We start from the raw sequence: 21103 nt of genomic DNA on the forward strand, positions 1-21103 counted from the left end.
AGAGGTCGACTTCCCTTTTAGACCTCCTCCGTGGCCAAATCAATACAAGTCCAAATTGTTTTAAATAAATTACTCACGGCTCCCAAATTCTTTGTTTTTAGAAAAAGGAAGGAATCCACCGCTCTCCGCTGCCGGCACGATTACTCTCAAAATGCCCCCCTGCGACTACCACTCAAACTCTCTCCGGGGCTCTAAGGCTTACCAGGGAGTTGAGGAGTCACGGAATCGGGGTGCCGCTGAGCCCTTCGTCCCCAGGATGCACAACCTGGGGCTCTTTTGGGGAGGCGCGTCGCTATCGTGCCTCCCCCCCCCTCGCGGAGCCGAGTTGCCTCGGAGCTCGAGGCAAGCCCCACCGATTCAGCGCTGGCAGTGGCTGGAAGTTAGGACATATTGAGTCCTCATTGTGTGGATCAATTCCACTCTCCCTCCTGCTGGTGCCAGTCTGCTAGCCGCAGTCAACACTTTGCAAATTGTTCTGCAGAGCCCTTGGAGGGAAAGCATCAAGTGTTTGCTATCAGCTAACTAGCAGATTCACAGAAGGTAAACAAGTGCTGCATGGATTGTTTGCAGGATAGGTAGGCAAGTAGGCTGCATTAATGCCAAGTGTTTCTCTCTTTTCCACCCCGCCATTGCCATCTACATTCATACCACAATGCACACATCAAGAGAGAAAACATGAAGGTAGTGAATAAAGCACCTTCTGGTGGAAGGAACGGTTATTAGATTCTCTGTCTACTCCTGGTTCACTAATTTGCAGCAATGGCTAGCGGGGTAGTATTGTTTACCTGTTACCCCAATGCCACACACTACTACGGATTATTGAGAGGGGAAGAGCAGGAGGGAATCTGCACAGTGCAAGCAGTGGTGGAGTAGTGGATTGGCTCTGTACTGTGCCTGCACCGAGCTCCTTGCTTCCTTGTTCCCCCCTTTCAATAACCAGCAGCGATGGAGGGAGTTGGGAAGCCAGGTCAGCAATGCAGCCCCACCTGCCCCCACCACTGGATGCTTGCAAATGCTGCTGCCCTTTATGATGATGGAAAGGTATTTCCACTCACTCCAATCATAATTTGAACTTCCATGGGTTTACAGAAGAGAAATTAGACTTTGTGTGACAAAATATGCATGGTTTTCATTTAGCTAGCTCTTCAAGTCTCTGTGCAATAGTTATTTCTGGTCTCCCCCACCTCTCCCAATTAACATGGAAGAAGACTGCATCTAGTTACTGAATAATAATAACAGAAAACAGTTAATTAAAATACAGATTAAAATACAATATTGAAATTTAAAATTTAAAATGCAGCCTCATTTTAAAGTAGCCCATAAATCAAAACCATAAGGGAGGAAAACATAGGGGTCAGACAGAATCCAACCCAAGGGCCAGGCGGAACAGCTCTGTTTTGCAGGCCCCGCGGAAAGATGTCAAATCTCCCGTGAAAGAGCGTTCCACCAAGTCGGGGCCAGTACTAAAAAGGCCCTGGCCCTAGTAGAGACCAATCTAACCACCTTATGGCTCGGAATCTCCAGAATGTTGTTATTTGTGGACCTAAAGGTCCTCCGCGGGGCATACCAGGAAAGGTGGTCCCGTAGGTATGAGGGTCCTAAGCCACATAGGGTTTTAAAAGTCAAAACCAGCTTCCGGATGCTTATTGGAGTGGCCTGGAAGCCGCCGGTGAGTTGGATTTACGAGCTGTGGCGTATTTCGAATTTGAGAGATAATAGCAGCCTAATTGGAGTCTCGGAACGCAGAAGGCAGCTAAAACACAAGGAAAGCCATAAATCAGCTATAAGAGATTGTGCATAATGTGAACGGGCTGTTCCTCGCCAAAAAGCTGTACTCTTGCGATCAACGGACAGTTTAGAAGAAGATGGAATACGATCTGAGGCGTTCAAGATGGCGCTGGCTTGTGTCGGACTGTTGGTGCGGCAAGAAAGGCACTCCAGATCAAGAGAGATTTATGGGGAGGTTGGACTGGATAAAAAACCCACACAGGAAAAATGGATATGTGTTAAATCTTGTTTGATGTCTATCTCAGAAGCTGCGACAAAAGACAAAGAGAGAAGAAAACATCTAGAGGGGCTGTTGGAAAAAATTGGGACTATTGTGGATTACAGCAATATTTTGATATCAGGATTAGGATGGCAGTGCGAACAGTTATCTAGAATCCCCAGACATTGAAGCATGGGAAGCCTAAAAATTTTTTATGATTTGGCATAATATTTGGCTTAATTGATATGTATGTGTATAATTGGATATAATTGAAATAATTGAATTGTGTTTTAATTGGAAAATTTAATAAAAAGTATTTTTAAAAAAGAAAAAAGAAAATTAAAGGTCAAAGCCAGCACCTTAAACCTGATCCTGTACTCCACCAGGAGCCAGTGCAGCTGGTAAAGAAGAAGAAGAAGAGTTTGGATTTGATATTCCGCTTTATCACTACCCGAAGGAGTCTCAAAGCAGCTAACAATCTCCTTTCCCCTCCTCCCCCACAACAGACACCCTGTGAGGTGGGTGGGGCTGAGAGACTTCAAAGAAGTGTGACTAGCCCAAGGTCACCCAACAGCTGCATGTGGAGGAGCAGAGACGTGAACCCGGTTCCCCAGATTACAAGTCTACCGCTCTTAACCACTACACCACACTGGCTCTCCATGAATGGCTCTCCATTCATCCAAGCACTGGATGAATGTGATCCCGCGGCAAGGACGCCATAAGGAGCTTCGCTGCGGCATTCTGCACCCGCTGGAGTTTCTGGGTCAGCTTCAAGGGCAGCCCCGCGTAGAGCGAGTTACAATAATCAAGCCTGGAGGTGACCGTCGCATGGATCACTGTGCCCAGATCAGGGCGGGAAAGGTAAGGGACCAACTGCTTAATATAGCGGAGATGGGAACATGCCACCTTAACTGTGGCTGCAACCTGTGCCTCCATGAAAAGGGAGGCGTTGAAGGTTACACCCAAACTCTTGACAGAAGGCTGAACATGATACTTACTATACCAGGTTGATCTTTCTTTTTTCAGACACTCCCTAGCTTGAGCAACTATGTCTTCAGGCACCCAAACTCCCAAACTCTTGACAGAAGGCACTGGCACTAATTGAGCCCCTGCAAGAGATGGGAGTTGGCCCCTCAACTCCATGTCATCCCGACCCAGCCAAAGGACCTCTGGCTTCGAAGGATGTCGCTTCTACCGGCTCCCAAGTAGCCATCCAACCACAGCTTCCAAGCACTTGGTCAGTGTGTCCAGGGCCGAGGAAGGGCAGCCGTCCATCAACAGATAGATCTGGGTGTCATCAGCATATTGATGACAACCCAGCCAAAAACTCCAGACAATCTGGGCAAGGGGGTGCATAAAGATATTAAAAAGCATCGGGGAAAGGATTGTGCCTAGCGTCACCCTCTGTCCCCGACCTGAGATAAAGGAGCGCAGCCATTGTTGGAATGTGCCCTGAATCCCCAGGTTGGCAAGGCGGTGGTCTAAAAGTTCGTGATCGACCATATTGAAGGCTGCTGACAAATCTAAAAGAATCAGCAGTCCCGACCCACCTCGATCCAGCTGTCTACGGAGATAATCTGTTAGGGCGACCAGAGCAGTCTCGGTCCCATGACCAGGGCGAAAGCCGGAATGAAATGGATCTAGAGCCGATGTTTCATCCAGAAACCTACCAAGCTGTTCAGCAACCGCTCTCTCAATTATCTTACCCAGGTACGGGTAAGATTCGAAACCAGGCGATAATTGGATAGATCTAAAGGATCTAGAGATGTTTTCTTTAACAGCGGACGCACCACTGCTTCCTTCAACTCCTCTGGGAAACATCAGTTTAAGAAAAATTGTGTGTCCTATGCACAGTTCCTTGGAACTAAATGCAATTAAGCTCTATATTGCTTGTTGTTGTTGTTGTTGTTTAGTCATTTAGTTGTGTCCAACTCTTCATGACCCCATGGACCAGAGCACACCAGGCATTCCTGTCTTCCACTGCCTCCCAGTCTGGTCAAACTCATGTTAGTAGCTTTGAGAACACTGTCCAACCATCTCGTCCTCTGTCGTCCCCTTCTCCTAGTGCCCTCACTCTTTCCCAACATCAGGGTCTTTCCTAGGGAGTCTTCTCTTCTCATAAGGTGGCCAAAGTATTGGAGCCTCAGCTACACGATCTGTCCTTCCAGTGAGCACTCAGGGCTGATTTCCTTCAGAATGGATAGGTTTGATCTTCTTGCAGTCCATGGGACTCTCAAGAGTCTCCTCCAGCACCATAATTCAAAAGCATCAATTCTTCGGCGATCAGCCTTCTTTATGATCCAGCTCTCACTTCCATACATCACTACTGAGAAAACTATAGCTTTAACTATATGGACCTTGTCGGCAAGATGTCTCTGCTTTTTAAAGAAGCTGTCTAGGTTTATAATCGCTTTTCTCCCAAGAAGCAGGCGTCTTTTAATTTCGTAACTGCTGTCACCATCTATAGTGCTCATGGAGCCCAATAAACTAAACAATTATACGGCAGAAATAGTTTCTTACCTGTGCCATACAGGAATGCTGAGTTTATAAACAAACAACGATTTACAACTCCTCCTTTCAGCATAGGCTTGTAAATGAATTCCCACTCTCCGTCCTTCCCACGTGCAATATAGTATTTATAGGGAATTGGTTTATCCATATTATCCTTATTAATAGTTGCATAGCCTTCCATTAGGTGACCATGCTCACCAAGATCCCTAGCATTAAAAAAACAAAAAAACCATAAATGCACATTTTAGCAGTAAAACAGGACAATAGATAAAACTTTTTCAACTAACTTTTATGGAAGGAGAGGCCTCCAAATATTTGCCATTTAATATATAGTTACACGCCTTAAAACTTAATGGCCTGGAATAAAGTGTTGCTGGATCAGATATGCATACAGAAGACACACACACAATTCTCCACTTTCCCCCCATCTTGAACGATACTATTCAAATACTGGCCCCTATTTATACATGATATCCTACTCTCAAGAAGTTAATAGTGGATCAATCAACAACAACAACAAAAATGAAGCCTGCCATTATTGCAATGTGAGGAACAAGCAAGCTGCCTTAGTAGCCAGAGTGCAATACTTCAGCACCCTACATAGCATGAGTCACAGCTACAACTTCACAGTAACAAGGATAACAACACTTGTATGTTGCTGCATTAATTTTTTTTAAAAAACCCCACACATTTTAATTCTATAAATGTAACATCATACCTCCTGGCAATAGTAAAAAAAAGCAAGGGAGTTTTACAGTTTCACATTGCTCATGAGATAATAAAAATTAATTTTCCTTTTTCTGTAATATATTTCTCCTCTGGTCATCCTGTTTTATTGGAGGCATGTTTAAAAGGATACATCTGTTCCGAATCAGCGTGGCCCAATCACGTTTTGGTTAATGAAAGCTGCCTTATCTGAAGGGGGGGGATTAGTAACTCCAGAGTTGGAAAAAGATGAAGCAAGAATGCTAGACGGAGGCACTGAAAAAGTCAAAGGGGAGACTAAATACCTTGCCATATCTTATTATTTGTTATCATCATCTAGCACTTCTACATATAGCAATATTCTTTCTGGCCCATGAATCCATTCCAAAGTCATGAATGCACAAAATTGTACTCACTTTGTGCAAGTCATCTCACAGACATTGTCCTTGAAGTTAAGATAGCCAGAGATGCCTTGTGCCTTGATAAAAATTTTGTGCTTCCCAGGATCCAACTTGAAGTGCTTGGAAAGTATAGCATGAAAATATACTGTAACAGCTTCATCAGAATTCACATGGCTGCAACAGTGAAGAAGACAATGGTTAGTATAACATGTTTTGGTGAATTTATGGAGTAGGGCACCACAATGTATCAGAACAGAAAACGGTTCCATGGCGTTCAAGAGTCCACACCACAACTCTATATATCGGGGGGGGGGGGAACTACCAAGAAGAGACAAATTAGAGAATTCTTTCAGAATCTTCAAGGAACAGATGATGAGATATCAAATCTCAAGTGTTTTCCTATAAATTCAGCTAATATTTATTATATGAAACAGTATGATCCAGGTTCACAACTCAGTTCAAACTATGCAGCTTATTCTATACAAGATTGTGCCTATGGTCAGAAAATGCAAACAGGTGCTCAAAGAATCCAAAATATTATGCAATTGCTGGGGAAAAAAATCAATAGGCATTACTCAGAGCAGACCCATCTAAATTAATGGACCTAATTTAGCCATTCTCCTTAAGTTTTACTCTGAGTAGTTAAAATTAACAGTTGACCACCACCCAATATGTACAGGTTTCACTAATACTGTTCACCCCATTTGCAAGGGTGATGAGGGTGTCAGGGTTTGGCAAATGAAATAAACTATATGTTTCCTTCATACCTTTGCCCACCATGCCCCCCAAGCTGAAAAGTTCAGCTGGAGATTTGTTTTGGCTCTAAGTGTTAAGTGCAGAGCCATTAAGAAGCCTCCACCCTCCCAACTTCAGTTCCAAGCTGAATGGATATTGTTTCTGCCAAGGGTAAGAACAGTTGCATCTTAGTCTCCAAAGTTTTGGCAGTACCTATGCCAAGACTATATTACATCAATTCTGTGTTGGAAAAGACATACGGTAGCAAGTCCATATGTGTAGCAGTATATAAGCAGACAGACTTCTGCCCAAATAAGATGCAAAGACTTTACACCAGCAAGGGTGGATCTATGCCTGGGCTGCCATGGTACAACCTCAAGAGAACCTGTGGCTATCACCAAGTTAAGGGAGCAATCCAAATCCAAGCTCCACTAGGATGAGCAATGTTTGGAATAGGCAATCTCCTACATCAACTGAAGGCTTTCATGCTGGCTTATCCAGATATTCTAGGCAAGTCCTCCATCCTGGCTCAGCCAGCTGAACTAAGGCTTTTTGTCCTGGGGCATGGGGCATGTTCCAGGGCATGTTGGGGGTGTGGACAGGCAGATTTAACCTTATTCCAAATTCTGCTCAGCTCAGTCATATGACCTAGCAACCCAGTGAGAGTTACACTGGCAAAAAGGGTAGGATAAGTCAAACTCAACTTTAAATACTTCTTTCCCTCCATTAGGCTTCTGAGTGGAGTTTGGAACAGGGATGTCACACTGGCATAATTTATCCCAAGGTAAATTATACTGTCTTCCTGTAATCTGGATTGCTCTACCCTTAAGTGGCTTATGTCAAAAGGGAAAACAAGCAGGTATGTTAAAAGGTGCAATGCAGGCACCCCCAAACTTGGCCCTCCAGCGGTTTTGGGACTAAAATTCCCATCATCCCTGACCACTGGTCCTGTTAGCTAGGGATAATGGAAGTTGTAGTCCCAAAACCGCTGGAGGGCCAAGTTTGGGGATGCCTGGTGTAATGTTTATTATCTTCCTACTTCTTCCTAAAAAATAAAATGTACTGATCAAAATACAACTAATGAGTGGGTAAAAATGATTGCTCCAACAGCTTATCCATTGTGGTCCTTTAAAAAATGCTTTACAGAAATCATAGTATTTTAGAAATGGTACTAATGAAATGTTGGTGGCACTAGAAAGATCTATGAACACTACATAGTAAACTGTGTTAGATGAGTATTTGTGGTAATTTCAGATTTAATAAAGCTTCGTGTTTCTAACCTTTTGGATTAGAACTATGCAACAACTACTACTGGCCAATTCCAATCTAATACCACTTTTGAAATAAACAGAAATGTGCTATACCTCTGCTTGACTTCCTGGTTTGCCTGCTGCTTCTTAGTCTTTTGATCTTTCTGTTGCTTCTTCTGATTCGTAGCAGCAGAGGTCTTTCCCTTCTCAGATCCTTCTGCTGGAGTTGTTGCTTCTTCTGGTTTTTCACAGACATTTTCTGATTTAGTCTGTTCATCCAACTTGGCTTTCTATAACATAGGCATATGTGATTCAAAATTCTTGAAAAAATGTACTAGTCCCTTTTGGTTTGAAGGGGGGGGAAGCTTAATCCTGTGCCCAGCTCCCAAGGAAAAAATTATGCTTGAGACAGGTAATCAGAATGGATTATTTTAGAAGTTTCCACAAGACGGTGAGCGGACCACAAATCTGACAGCTCCCGTCAGATTTGGCTCTATGGAGCCTAAGGGGAAGAACGCAAGGGTGACGCACCTCTCCAAATAGCCCCAAGAGGAACATCGGGGTGGCTCGGGTCCTGCGGCTCACTAACAGGCACTCGGTACTGCCGGTCCCTGCTTTTGTGCCGAAAGGTGCAGAGTGGGGGGGAAGCCGAACGTTCTGTTGAGCTAGGCACCAATGCAGCTTCATAGAGAGCAACGCCTCTGATCCAGCCACAAGCGGCTACCTTTCCAGCAGACTGAAGCTGCTGACTGCTTAATTTGATTGATTTGGCAAAAAACAGTAGTGTTAAAAGGAAGTCCGCTCCCATTCCTGGGTCTATGAGCACGAAATACATACTGTACAAGTGAAGTGTTGATGAAGTTCACTTTGGAAGATAAGTTAGCTAATGACTAATATGGATTAAAAGATTTCACCAAGCTCTTGCTTATACCAATCTCAAGATTTTCTCTTTAAAAAAACAACAACATGAAACTTGACTTGAATTAGAGCTTGAATCCATCCTATGTTGCGATTGAACTTGATTTAAAATGGAGGCTAAACCAGAGGACTGCATTGTTATTGTATGGAAGAATATCACAAATATCCTCTCAGGTAGAAAAATTGGACTGACCCTCTGAATTTACGCTACTTGTGGGAAAGAAGTTTTTGAACTTCCAGAGTGCTGAAGACATCTAACCTAATGGAATTATAATTGTGGAATTATTTTATTAAAAGGTAACAGCTGGTTAAAAATCAAGATTATAAAAAGGACTATAATATTCATTGCTAATATTGGCCTAATATTGGATTTTCAAATAATTCAGTTTTATTTATACTGGCAATTAAAAATTACTCTGATGTGAATGGATGTAAAGAAGGGGATATACGATTGTTAACTCTGCTAAAATTTGTTTCTGTGAGCAAAGTAGAAGGGGGGGAGGGAGGAGGCTGGAAGTACTGGGTTATTTTAGTGAAATGGCCTTGACAAAGTACTGATAAAGCCAAAATAACACTTTCCCTGGTGGGAAAGGACTTTTTGTTTTGGAATTTAATCTTAGAAGGGAATCTGGGAAACAGCGAGATAACTGCCCCACCATTTCAAATTAGAAATGGCAGAAGAAAAAATCTTAATGCTGAAACAAACCAGCAAAGTCGCAAGACAAGAGAAATATGAATTATTTGACTTGCTTTTAGAATTGAAAAGAGAATTGTTCAATCAGACAAAAAAAAGCAAAATGTTGATAAGGCAGCCTCTCAAATTTAGGAAAATACTAATTTAGTTTCAGAGGCTGTGGGACAATTTAAAGAAGTGAATGCACACACCACTAATGTGGGAAAGGCTGAGGTACGAGGTTTGGGGAAAATGCAAGGGAAAGTAAAGGTAGTCTATGACAAAAATGACACCTTGTGTGAATTGATTTGACAGTGATGGAGATGAAGCAGGAAGGGCGGGTAAAAGGTATGAGAGGCTACCATATGTGGTGACAATGTAAAATTATTAAGAAGGCTTGGAAAGTGATATATAAAGATTTGAAGAGAATGTTGAAAATGACTTTTGTAAAAAAAAACCAGAAGCTATGATTCTGAAAGATACAGGACCTAATGGATTTACCATGCAAAAGACTTTGTTCCTGCATCTGAGAATGGATGCCAGGCCAAGACCAGACCATCCCTATAGAAGGAAGAAGCCACCGCCAAACTAATGAACTATGCAGAACATCCTAGACAATTTGAAACCCTAGAAAGAAAAAGGTTTTATTTTTAAAGGGGGGGAGAATGTTCAAGCTTTGTGTATAGGGGGGGGGAGAGAATGTTCAAGCTTTGTGTATAGGATTTTACATTAGTTGAACTTTTAAAGGTCACTTGTAACAACAAGAATAAGGTTTTAAAATTGGATAGTTAAGAATATAAGATTTTGTGGACGTGTATGAAGAAGTATAAAATAATGGATCCATGAGGGGGAGTGGAGGGAAGTCAATTAAGATGTATTATTTTGATTGTGATGTTTGTTTTTTGGTTTTTTGTTATTTTAAAATAAAGTGTGTGTGTATATGTGTGTGTGTGTGTATATATATATATATGTGTGTGTGTGTGTGTATATACACACACACACACAAATATACTGTGTGTGTGTATATATATATATATACACACACACACACACACACACACACACACACACACACACACGTGTACATATATATATGTATATTTTATTTATATGTATATTTATTTATATATATGGGGAGCGTAATCTTGTGCCCGGCTCCCAATGAAAAAATTATGCTTGAGACAGGTCATCAGAAGGTGTTATTTTAGAAGCCATGGACTGGGTGGGGGATATCTCCCCCACAATATGTTTTCACGTAAATGAATCTCTTCTTTCAGCAGCCTCTGGTGAATCCTGGTGGTAACACCTGGCTCTTCACTGGGTCAGGTTGGATGGGCTGCCTTTAAGTATTTTTCTCCACTGTGGCACAGTGCACTATACAACTAGATCAGACAAGCTAGCGTGTGATCCCTTAAGCCCCTCCCCAAGGCACTTATGCAACACAATATCAGGGGAATTGGGAGGACAGAAAAGGACAGCTTCCTTTTCAATCCCTCAGTGAATCTTACAGCCGGGGGGGGGGGCAACAAAGGAAAGATTCTGAAAGGGAACCATCCAGTCCAGAGCAGGGAGCTTGTCTCCATTAGGCTAAATGGACCCCTTTTAAAAACAAAAGATCAATCCTGGCACCTAAAGAAGCTTCAGCAAACAAGGGACTAACCCATCTTTTAACACCAATGACATTGGGGAAGGATGACAAGGGTGATTTATTCACTGCAACCAAGCACTCCTCTCAGTGCTGCCTGATAAACAGGGGCAGGATTACTTTGCCTGGCTGTGCTGGTGGATTTGCTCCATACCAACCTCCATGCTGCCTCACCCTTCTTTCCCCAGTAAGTAGCAGCGGCACAGCTGGAAGGAGATCAGGGAAGTGGCATCAGCCCACCACAAAGTCCACTACCACCTGCAGGACTCTATATTGCCTTCTACTCTGTTCAACAACTGCATGAAATGACTAGGGGAGGTCATCTAGAGATGCAATGTCTACATTCATTAATACGCAGATGGATGACATGCAACTCGAACTCTTCTATTCAGAACAACACCCAAGAAGGCAATGGAAGCAGACATACCCACACTACAAGACAGCCAATAGGACTGCAGGCAACATACCTTTGAAACCGAAGCACTTGTCTGTTGCTTGGTCTCTGCAACTTTTTTCTTACGACCCGGGCTCACTTCCGATTCAGATGAAGTTGTCTTAATTTCCTGATTTTGATCTTCTGTACTTGATTTTGCAACTTTATTTTTGGAAGATTCACCACTACAGCGAGGGTCCAAAGATACGTTCTCTGCATCTCCATCAGGATTAGGTTGTATGGCAACCAAAGTCTGAGTATCTGATATATCTCCCTGAGACAGATCAGTTGCAGTCGAACTTGTCTTACTTTGTTCTTTACTAGAACCTGTCTGTTCACCAATTACATCATTCTTTTCAGAGCTTTCCTCCTCCATCTTCTCTGCAACTGCAGCACCAACATGCTGGTTTACTGCATCATTATTACTATCCTGACTCTTGGAATCCCTATCACCAACATCTTTTTCTGCAGCAACTGCTAGATTCTGATCTATGTCTAAGGGGCTACTTTTAATCTGACCTCCACTGTCACCAGCCAACTCCTTGTCTGATTTGGTCAGTTTATCTTCTGGGCTTTGACTTTCCTTTGGTTGGTTTTTTGCATCTGTCACTTCAGGGCTAAAGTGATCAAGACTGGGTGGTGCTGAACTAAAACATCTTGTCAAGGATGTCATCGAGGAGTCCTGAACTTCAGCATCTGAGGGCCTCCTTTTCTTTTTCTTTTTCTTTTTCTTCTTCTGCATGATGGAAAACAAAAAACAACAACATCCACGTCTTAAAATGGAGAAACCCTGCTTTTAAAGGTTCAGAGGTAAAGCAAGAATAGATCATTCACCCTACATCCTCAATATTAACCTTCCCAGCATATGCTTCCACTCTAAGCTATTAAAATCAGAACTGGAAGAGACCTAGGCACATCCGTTATTATTACAGTCGTACTTTGGAAGTCAAACATAATCTGTCCGGAAGTCTGTTCAACTTCTGAAATGTTCAGAAACCAAGGCACGAATTCCGATTGCGCAGGCATGCCAGAAACAATAGCAGAAACTGTGTCGGACTTCAGGCTTCCCAAAAAACGTTTGAAAACCGGAACACTCACTTCCGGTTTTCGATCATTCGGGAGTTGGAACATTCAACTCCCAAGGCACTCGGGAGCTGAGGTATGACTGTTTTACTAATTACTTGTCCTTCAATCCATGGCAAGGAGCACCTCCTATCAACTTGTTGGTATGCAATTATGCACTTTCCTGGACAGGAATAACTTTCTGCTATGACTCATGCATTGGTGAACTCAAGACTGGATTACTGTAATATGCTCTTTGTGGAGCATCCCTTGAAACTGGACCTGAATCTGAATATGAAACATAATGCATCCATGGCTGCCATTTTCCATGGGTGAGAAAACCTAGCTTTCATAGGAAGCTGCCTTATACTGACTGGCAGCAGCTCTCCAAGATTCTGGGCAGGGTTTTCTATTTGCAAGAACTAGTCAAGGATTCTGACAAAAATGCATTTTTCCAATCAGAAATTCACAGCAGACACTTGACTAGCAACTGATACTTCAGACCAATTCACTTATTTAATTACTCACTGCACATAGGAAAAACTACCTGCTGCGGGCTTGAGCATGGGCTGCTGCCCTCATATAGGTCTGGTTTCTCCTTTTTCCTTTTTCTGGAAGGAGGGTTATCATCCTCATTCAACTCATTCCAGTCAACATCGTTCTCAACTTTTACTGCCTGTTGAAAAATAGCCTTGCTTTCAGAGAGCTTAGCATTTGGAAGCAAAATGTAATTGCTTGCGTATTAATGCAGCAACTTTAAACCAATTGGCCATTTCAAGAAGCATCAGTAAGCACACCCAGCAAAGCACACTTAACAGCTCCACTATAACAGACAGCAGGAAGCAAAAGCTTGTATTTCTTAAATCTCTGCACTATGCTCAACCTGTGCTCAAATGTACTCACTTTTTTCTGTGTGTGAGAAGCCTGACTCCCAGGGCTTTCTGGCTCCCCTTGTGCTTCCCCAGTTAGTGGTTGGTTATCAACGGAAGTTCCCAAGGCAGGGGAGCTTTCCACTCTCAATTTGCCCCCAGGCTCCATCTCCAACACTGAAGTCAGTTTTGCATCTCTGTTTTCTGCAACTGAAATGGAAGTATTGCAGAAAGTTATCCAAGGAGAATTTGGACAATGGTTCAGAGGCAGGGCTGGGGATCTCAGTGGTGAACCAACATTTTAAGACACAGAAGTCAGTAAATTTTCTGTCAGGCCCACAAAGAGCATTATTTAATTATTAAATTAAATTCCCAGGCGTGACCCCCAGGTTCAATGAAGAAATTGAAGTGCATATGCTTGTCTTTCTGGATCGTCTTCAGATGCAACACATCTCAGATACTGTCTCTATAATTCACATGTCATTTTATTAGCGCATCCCATTCATCGTACTGCAGAAAGCAATCCTTTTAATTAATTTACAACAACAAAACAAGTTAAACTTTCTCTGTGTCTATTGCACTGTTGCCAATTTGGTCTGCAGTGTTTTTTTTAAACCTGTTGCTATATATATCTTAATGTTTCAGTTTCTTTTCACACAGTGTGTTAACAACACATATGCAAGCTGTATGACTAATGTCCACCAACCCATTTGGCTGTGCCTATTTGATTTCTTTTTTATGTAAGTCGCGTTTGGCATTTTGTCTAAGAAAGGCAGTATGTTTTAATAAATAAATAGCTCACATAACAAGCCTTCTAACAGCTAGTTTTCACCAGTGGTGTTAGTCGAGCATTTTTGGCCTTAATTATGCTTGTCAAACTTTTCCCCCCACTACATATGACATGGTGAGGAGGAAGACCAGCCTCTTGTTACCACCGTTATATTCTTAAGATAGTATCTCTCAGGTAAGGGACAGAGAGGCATTTTTGGTTTTTGTATGCTTTGTTCGCATGGATCCCAGGGTGCCTTAGCGTTCCTCAATTTATAGCATAAGGGAAAGTAGATGTGCAATAGGAATCATGAGGTAAGGGAAGTGTTAGGAGTGTGCAGAAGCTGGGCAAGTAAAGGACAAAAAGCCGGGGCGAGGGGGAACTGCACATTCAATTTTTTTTCAAAGTGCAGCTGCAAGGGGCTTGTGGTTTTCTTATCTAGTTGCTGGGTGACTTATCACGTACTGTTGCATATGAGATATCCTCCCACATTCACATTCCTGAGGAAGAGAAGAGGACAGTTCGGAGAACAGAGAACTGTGGGAAGTTGCAAGAGTCAGGCGTTTGGGCAATTGCTTTCTGTAAAATTTGAGAAAGTTGGAACTGCTAGTGTTTAGAAGCTTGGAGAACGTGACTTGTCCTATGTGTGCAATGTATAATGTCTTGAACTATGAATGGAGGCAATATAATCAGTAAAACACTTCTAAGCCTATGTCTTGCTGTTGGAGAAATTTAATCACTTCTTTGGACTTCCACGCACACATACCCCAACATATTCACCCAGTTAAGGTTTGGGGGCATGGGTTTAGTGGTTTTTAAAACAGTGCATTTAGCTCTACAACTAATACTCCAAAAGAGAATGAAAACATGGTATGGGAGAAAAGAGTGAAGAGAGAGACAGAAATAACATATGCACAAACTGGAACTTATATACATCTCATGCTATTATTGACTAAATTACAGTGGTACCTCGGTTTATGAACTTAATCCATTCCGGAAGTCTGTTCTTAAACGGAGGTGCGCTTTCCCTTATGAGGCTTTCTGCCGCCGGTGCAACTTCCATCATTCGGATTCCGTTCTTAGATGAAGGTAAAGTTTACAAACCGGGACACTACTTCCGGTTTTGCGGAGTTCATAAACTGAATCGTTCTTAAACAGGGCTGTTCTTAAACCAAGGTACCAGTTGAATTTTACACTTACTATTCTTACTCTCCAATACAGAGTTACAGGAACACAAAAAGGCAAGGAGAGGTAAGGACATTGACTAGCCAGCAACAATGATTCTAGAACTTTCCCTGTCTTTTACGTATTTTCATTGTGTCCCTAATTCATACTGGAAAGTAGTTCTACACCATTTAGTGATTCTTGGTTAAGGCTGTAAATCACTTACTTTGTGTGCTGGTAGAAGAAGCCTCAGCTAACTTCTTCCCACAGTCACTGCAGAATTTGTGAGATGCAGGTTGAGCACTGCCACATTCAGGGCATTTAAAGCCCTTTTCATGCAATTGCTGATCCAGGGTGAAGTTTTCGCCCCAGCCTGTTGGAAAGCAAGAAAACGTAAGACAAATTGGGTGGGGTGACATTAGTCATAGAATCATAGAATCACAAAGTTGGAGGAGACCACAAGGGCCATCCAGTCCAACCCCCTGCCAAGCAGGAAACACCATCAAAGCATTCTTGACATATGCCTGTCAAGCCTCTGCTTAAAGACCTCCAAAGAAGGAGACTCCACCACACTCCTTGGCAGCAAATTCCACTGCCGAACAGCTCTTACTGTCAGGAAGTTCTTCCTAATGTTTAGGTGGAATCTTCTTTCTTGTAGTTTGAATCCATTGCTCTGTGTCCGCTTCTCTGGAGCAGCAGAAAACAATCTTTCTCCCTCTTGCATATTGTTTCACTCAGTGAAACAAAACAAACTGGAGTAACATTTCATACATTCATAGAGATTAATAAATGTAGTTCCTCTTAATGAATAATCAGATTTGGATAAGGTCACAAGTTCTGTATTTTAACAGTATGTTATAAACACAGGAACCCACCTCAAACACACACACACAAATGCATACAGATAGGTTTCAATTAAAATAATTTTAAAATTAACATCAGACATCAAAACGTAATCAAAGTTATAACTTGTATCTTTGTAGTGAATTTTAATAGTTTTAAGCTGCTTTGACTTAAATGAACTTGGCTGAAAAGTTCAGTGTAAATATAACAGTAACAATACTACTTCTAATACAGTACAAAATATTTTGCCTCATAAACCCTAAAGAATTCTTATAAAACTAACCAAGAACAGACATAAATAATGCATCAAACCTGTCACAAGATGTTCTACTAAGTAATAATAAAAATAATTTATTGCTTATACCCCGCTCCTCTGGCTGTGCCTCCATAGCCACTCTGGGCGGTTCCCAACAGAATATTAAAAACACAATAAAACTTAAAACATTAAAAACTTCCCTAAACAGGGCTGCCTTCAGATGTCTTCTAAAAGTCAGGTACAGTGGTACCTCAGGTTACAGACGCTTCAGTTTACAGACTCCGCTAACCCAGAAATAGTACATCAGGTTAAGAACTTTACCTCAGGATGAGAACAGAAATCGCATGGCGGCAGTGGGAGGCCCCATTACCTAAAGTGGTACCTCAGGTTAAGAACAGTTTCAGCTTAGGAACGGACGTCCAGAACGAATTAAGTTCTTAACCCGAGGTACCACTGTAGTTGTTTATTTCCTTGGCACCTGGGAGGGTGTTCCACAGGGTGGGTGCCACCACAGAGAAGGCCATCTGCCTGGTTCCCTGAAACCTCACTTCTCGCAATGAGGTAACTGCCAGAAGGCCCTCGGAGCTGGATCTCAGTGTCCGGCAGGGTGGATAAAAATCAAATATTTTTTTTATTAAAAAACCTGATTTTTAAAAAATTTAAACCGGATTTTTAAAATAAAAAGCTTTTTGAGGAAAAATAGTTCTAAAGAGAGTTTTCTATTTAAGTTACATGTATAGTCCAAAGGCTATTCATCGGGAAATAAAAGATTTGTTTGTTTGTTTTTCATGTGTGCTAAAGCTCAGTCTAAGTTTTTTGAAAAAAACAACAATGTTTAACCACATCAGTTAACAAACATGGATACATATGCTATACAGTGGTACCTCGGTTTACAAACACAATTGGTTCCGGAAGTCTGTACTTAACCTGAAGCGAACTTTCCCATTGAAAGTAATGGAAAGTGGATTAATCCGTTCCAGACGGTCCGCGGAGTACTTAAACTGAAGCGTACTTAACCTGAAGCGAACTTTCCCATTGAAAGTAATGGAAAGTGGATTAATCTATTCCAGACAGGTCCGCGGAGTACTTAAACTGAAAATACTCAAACCGAGGCGTACTTAAACCGAGGTATGACTGTAATGTTATTAATTTACGGTAGTTAAATAAATTGTTTAAATTGTTATTTAGAAAATGATTATTTTTCTCCTTCCAATAAAGTACAGCAGAAAAGTTGTCCAAATATAAACAGTTAACTTATTAAACCACACAATAATTTCATAATTATCTGTCTATGTATTTCTAATAGTATAAGCAAATCAATAATTTTTGATATAACTGTAAAAACTACTCTGAAAATTTATTATTCCAAAAATGAAACCTTTCTCTGGTTGTAAATATTAAGATTATACCAGCAATAACAAGTCTTTCTGTTAAAAAATAATAATAATAATTTAAATCAAGTCTTACTGCCTAGTGATTTGCTTTAAATCAAATCCACCCTGGTGTCTAGGCTGAATGATGGGGCTGGAGACACTCCTTCAGGTAGTTTGGTGTCTAAGCATGTCAGTATTTTGAGCTAAACATTTATTTTGGCAGTGGCCGTGTAGTATGGTATATGTATATTGATTTAAGTGTGGGCATAGTGGTGATGGGCATTTAACACATCTCTCGCTCAGTTTCTGCCTTCAATTTACCTACACTTTAATACTACAAAGTGTGCAACTAATCAAAGCTAGTAGTAACTGATCTTCTCACCCATGCTGTCTCTTCCTCAAAACTGGTTAGCAGGAGCAGTGATTTAAAGTCTCTCTTGCAGGTACTATTCTTCTTGTAGGCCCATCCCTATTCTTTTTAGTGTGCCCATTTAGCATCACCCCCCAACCTATCTCTGGTCATAATTACAGTATTTACATTTAGAAACTGGGTTAGAAAAAGGTTTCTTTGAACATATACAAAGACACTTTCCCTTTCACCTGTAAGTAACTAACCACAGAGAAACTGCAGCCTGTCTTAAATCACACAAGAAATGCCATTCACCCTTTCAAGATTAAGCACCATTTCTCCTGTCCACCTCACAAACATTGTGAGGCAACACAATGCAGTTATGAAGATTTCAAAGCTTATACTGCATTACTGCTAAACTTTATGTCAGTACTCGCATTATCCACAATTTATCACTGACCAGGAGAGTGCTTTTGTATTGAACTACCAACCCACAATGGTCTCGTTGAATCAGCAAGGCCCAATTCAAGTGTAATCTCCCATCGGTTTTCTCTTTCACTGCCTGATATTTTGCGAAATACAATGCAGCTTATTTGCACAGCTACTTATGTGCATTAAGGTTATAGCAGTTTGGCTTACAAGTCCTTAACAGCAAAGGAACATATGTGTGTATATGTACTGGGTATGTATTTATTCTGAGGAGGCCCAACACAAATTGCTGCCTCCCGATTCCACCTACGCTGGTGATGGGAAAAGAAAGTTGGCTTCATTCCTCAGCCTCCTTCACTTGAGACAAGGTGCCGAGGACAGGAAGACCTTGTCACCTCACCTCACAACATCTCTGATATTATTGATTTATTTATTTATTTGCCTTCCCAAAAGTATCACACCTCAAAATCTCTTGGCAGAAGCTGTTCTTCCGCAGCAAAGAGACCAGCAGCACTTACACCCACTTAACTTCTGCCTATGACATGCAACTGTTAAAAAGATTGGGAAACGTGTCAGGAAAACCCACTGAAGGGTGGCAAGGCACAAGGTCCACCCCCACACTAGGCACTTGGGGTGTTCGTGTGGAGTCGGCTGCCATTTTAAAACTAGAATATTGGGGTCAAAATAACATCTTGGCAACAAACATGTTGAAATAGCTTGGACACTACTAACTGAAACAGGAAAGAGAAGAGTGCAAAAGGTCTGCAAATTTTGCCTTAGCTCTTCCCCATATATAATAATACTGTGGTGAGTGTGTGTGAGAGAGAGAGCGAGAGAGAGAGTTGAAAGCTTTTACTTCAGCACACACAACCCCTGGACTCCAGGCCCTGGCCAGAGAGTGCAATAGCCCAATCAGAAGCCACTATGCAAATATAACAGGTGAACAGTCTCCTCTGTCTCTCCACCCCACCTACAACTGGTAGATGCAGCTGGTCCTGCACTACAAACCCCAGAATTCATTGAGATTACCTTCTTTATATGTTTGCAACGCATTATTCGCTGGTTTCCAGAAGTATGATTTTTACCACACAAATTGGAACAAATTTTACCCTTTCAAAAAAAAACCCACACAACAACCCTAGGGCTTTCTCTTAACTACCACAGCCAGTTGAGGGAGGGGGCCCACCTATTTGCCCCCTGGTACACAGCCACTTCCTTTCTTACCTTTACTGCCCATACTTAAGGCCATTATCAAGAAGTTGACCTGGCTTTTCCAACAATTGAATCCTTGCCAGATCCAGTAATTAGAAGCCCACCATATCACAACTTTATATATGACAGACCCTTCTCGTACAATAAAGAATTCATCTCCCTGGACCTTCACTCACCTCCCTTCCGAAGCACCTCCACCAGATTATCTCCGGCAAGCAAGAGCATGCCATAAACATTATTTCTTCTTTTTTTTTAAAAAAAGGAAAGTTCAAAAGGCCCAGCGTATCCTCGCGGAAATGAAACAGAAAGTCGACGAGCGGCGCATGAGTCGTGACCCCGCAGCCCAAAAGCAACGAAGCGGGCTTTGGCGGGTCTGCCGCTTTGCTTAAATTCACAATATCATCAGGACAAAGGTGGGAACCTCTTCGTCTTCCCACCGCATCAAAACCAACAACACACCTCAATAGCGAGGGCAATAGCGGAGACCCAGGAAAGCTACCCGCCCCTCCTCGCCCAACTTTGCAAACTGTCCTATATACAAGCGACGTAACAAACCGTGTCCCACTCCCCTTTGCAGTTCCACTCCATTTAATATCCATGCAGGTGCCGCTGCCACCCACGCCGAGAAAAAAGCAAACGGGCAAAAGAACACAAAAACGTGTCCCATCCCCCCCCCGCTCCGCAGCTTGCAAGACGTTTAGCAGAAGCGACAGCAAAAAACCCTTGCGTCCCAGGCGAGCGTCCCAGGCGAGCAGCGGTTTCTATCGTAGGTGCCTGTAAAAGGTTTTAACGGGTCACGCCGCGAAGCCGGCCAGGTTGCTTCTATAGGTGGCATCTGCCACCTTCGTGTTACTCACCTCGGCTTAACTCCGTAATGGCTACCCCGCAGCTCAGCAGAAAGGAGGCTTCCCCGCTTCTGCGAAGCCAGCTCCTCTCTGACGCACCTGCAGCTGAGCAATGCAAGGCAAGCCGGCAAAGTTTCGCTTTCCCCCTCGTCGTTCGCCTTCTTCTTATTGGAGAATGCGCAAAGTTTCGTTTCCGAGCGCCACCCCACCCACCGTGGCTCAGCCTCGCCGCTCCGTCCGTCCCTCCCTCCCGACTGTAACCGGAAACGGGGAATTCCCGATGGCCGCGAGACATCCAAGGGCAGGGCTTGGCTTCGTTCCAAACGGGCAGAACGGGGGAAGGGACAACGGGTCACCTCCATTCTCAAATATCCCCATCCATCGGCAAACACCTTTTGACGCAGCGCAGAGCTACTGAAGAACGTAAGGAAGGGGCCTGCCGGATTCAGGCCGAAGGCCCATGTGTTCCAGCACCTTATTTTCACAGCTACCCATGGGAAGCTTCCTCTCGCAACGGGATTCCCAAGATCCGGTATGCAGAGGCATCATAATATAGTGCTTCGAGTCAAAACATCGTTATCTTTTTTTTTTCTGCAGACATCCTTAACCTGTTTCTAGGTGCCGGACAAAAATATTATTATACGTATAGCCAGACCTTTGGTTCTTAATTAGGA

At 42.5% G+C, this 21103-nt stretch overlaps 1 protein-coding gene across 2 annotated transcripts in view; it reads right to left on the reverse strand.

The window, feature by feature from the left end:
* RNF213 (ring finger protein 213) overlaps positions 1 to 20521 on the reverse strand; it is a 92605-nt gene extending 72084 nt beyond the window's left edge. The window contains exons 1-8 of one of the 2 annotated variants that reach the window (XM_088661462.1): positions 20442 to 20521; positions 15349 to 15495; positions 13224 to 13399; positions 12868 to 12996; positions 11293 to 11994; positions 7704 to 7879; positions 5620 to 5778; positions 4508 to 4704 (exon numbers count right to left, since the gene is read on the reverse strand). In XM_088661462.1, the coding sequence (XP_088517588.1) occupies positions 4508 to 4704; positions 5620 to 5778; positions 7704 to 7879; positions 11293 to 11994; positions 12868 to 12996; positions 13224 to 13358 (1498 nt within the window). In that variant the 5' untranslated portion in view covers positions 13359 to 13399; positions 15349 to 15495; positions 20442 to 20521. The remainder of the gene's footprint in view (positions 1 to 4507; positions 4705 to 5619; positions 5779 to 7703; positions 7880 to 11292; positions 11995 to 12867; positions 12997 to 13223; positions 13400 to 15348; positions 15496 to 20441) is intronic. The other variant, XM_088661463.1, reaches the window with a different exon arrangement.
* Positions 20522 to 21103: the final 582 nt, after the last annotated feature.

The sequence above is a fragment of the Zootoca vivipara genome, chromosome 2, assembly GCF_965207765.1.
Source record: "Zootoca vivipara chromosome 2, rZooViv2.hap1.1, whole genome shotgun sequence".
Taxonomy (NCBI): Eukaryota; Metazoa; Chordata; class Lepidosauria; order Squamata; family Lacertidae; genus Zootoca; species Zootoca vivipara.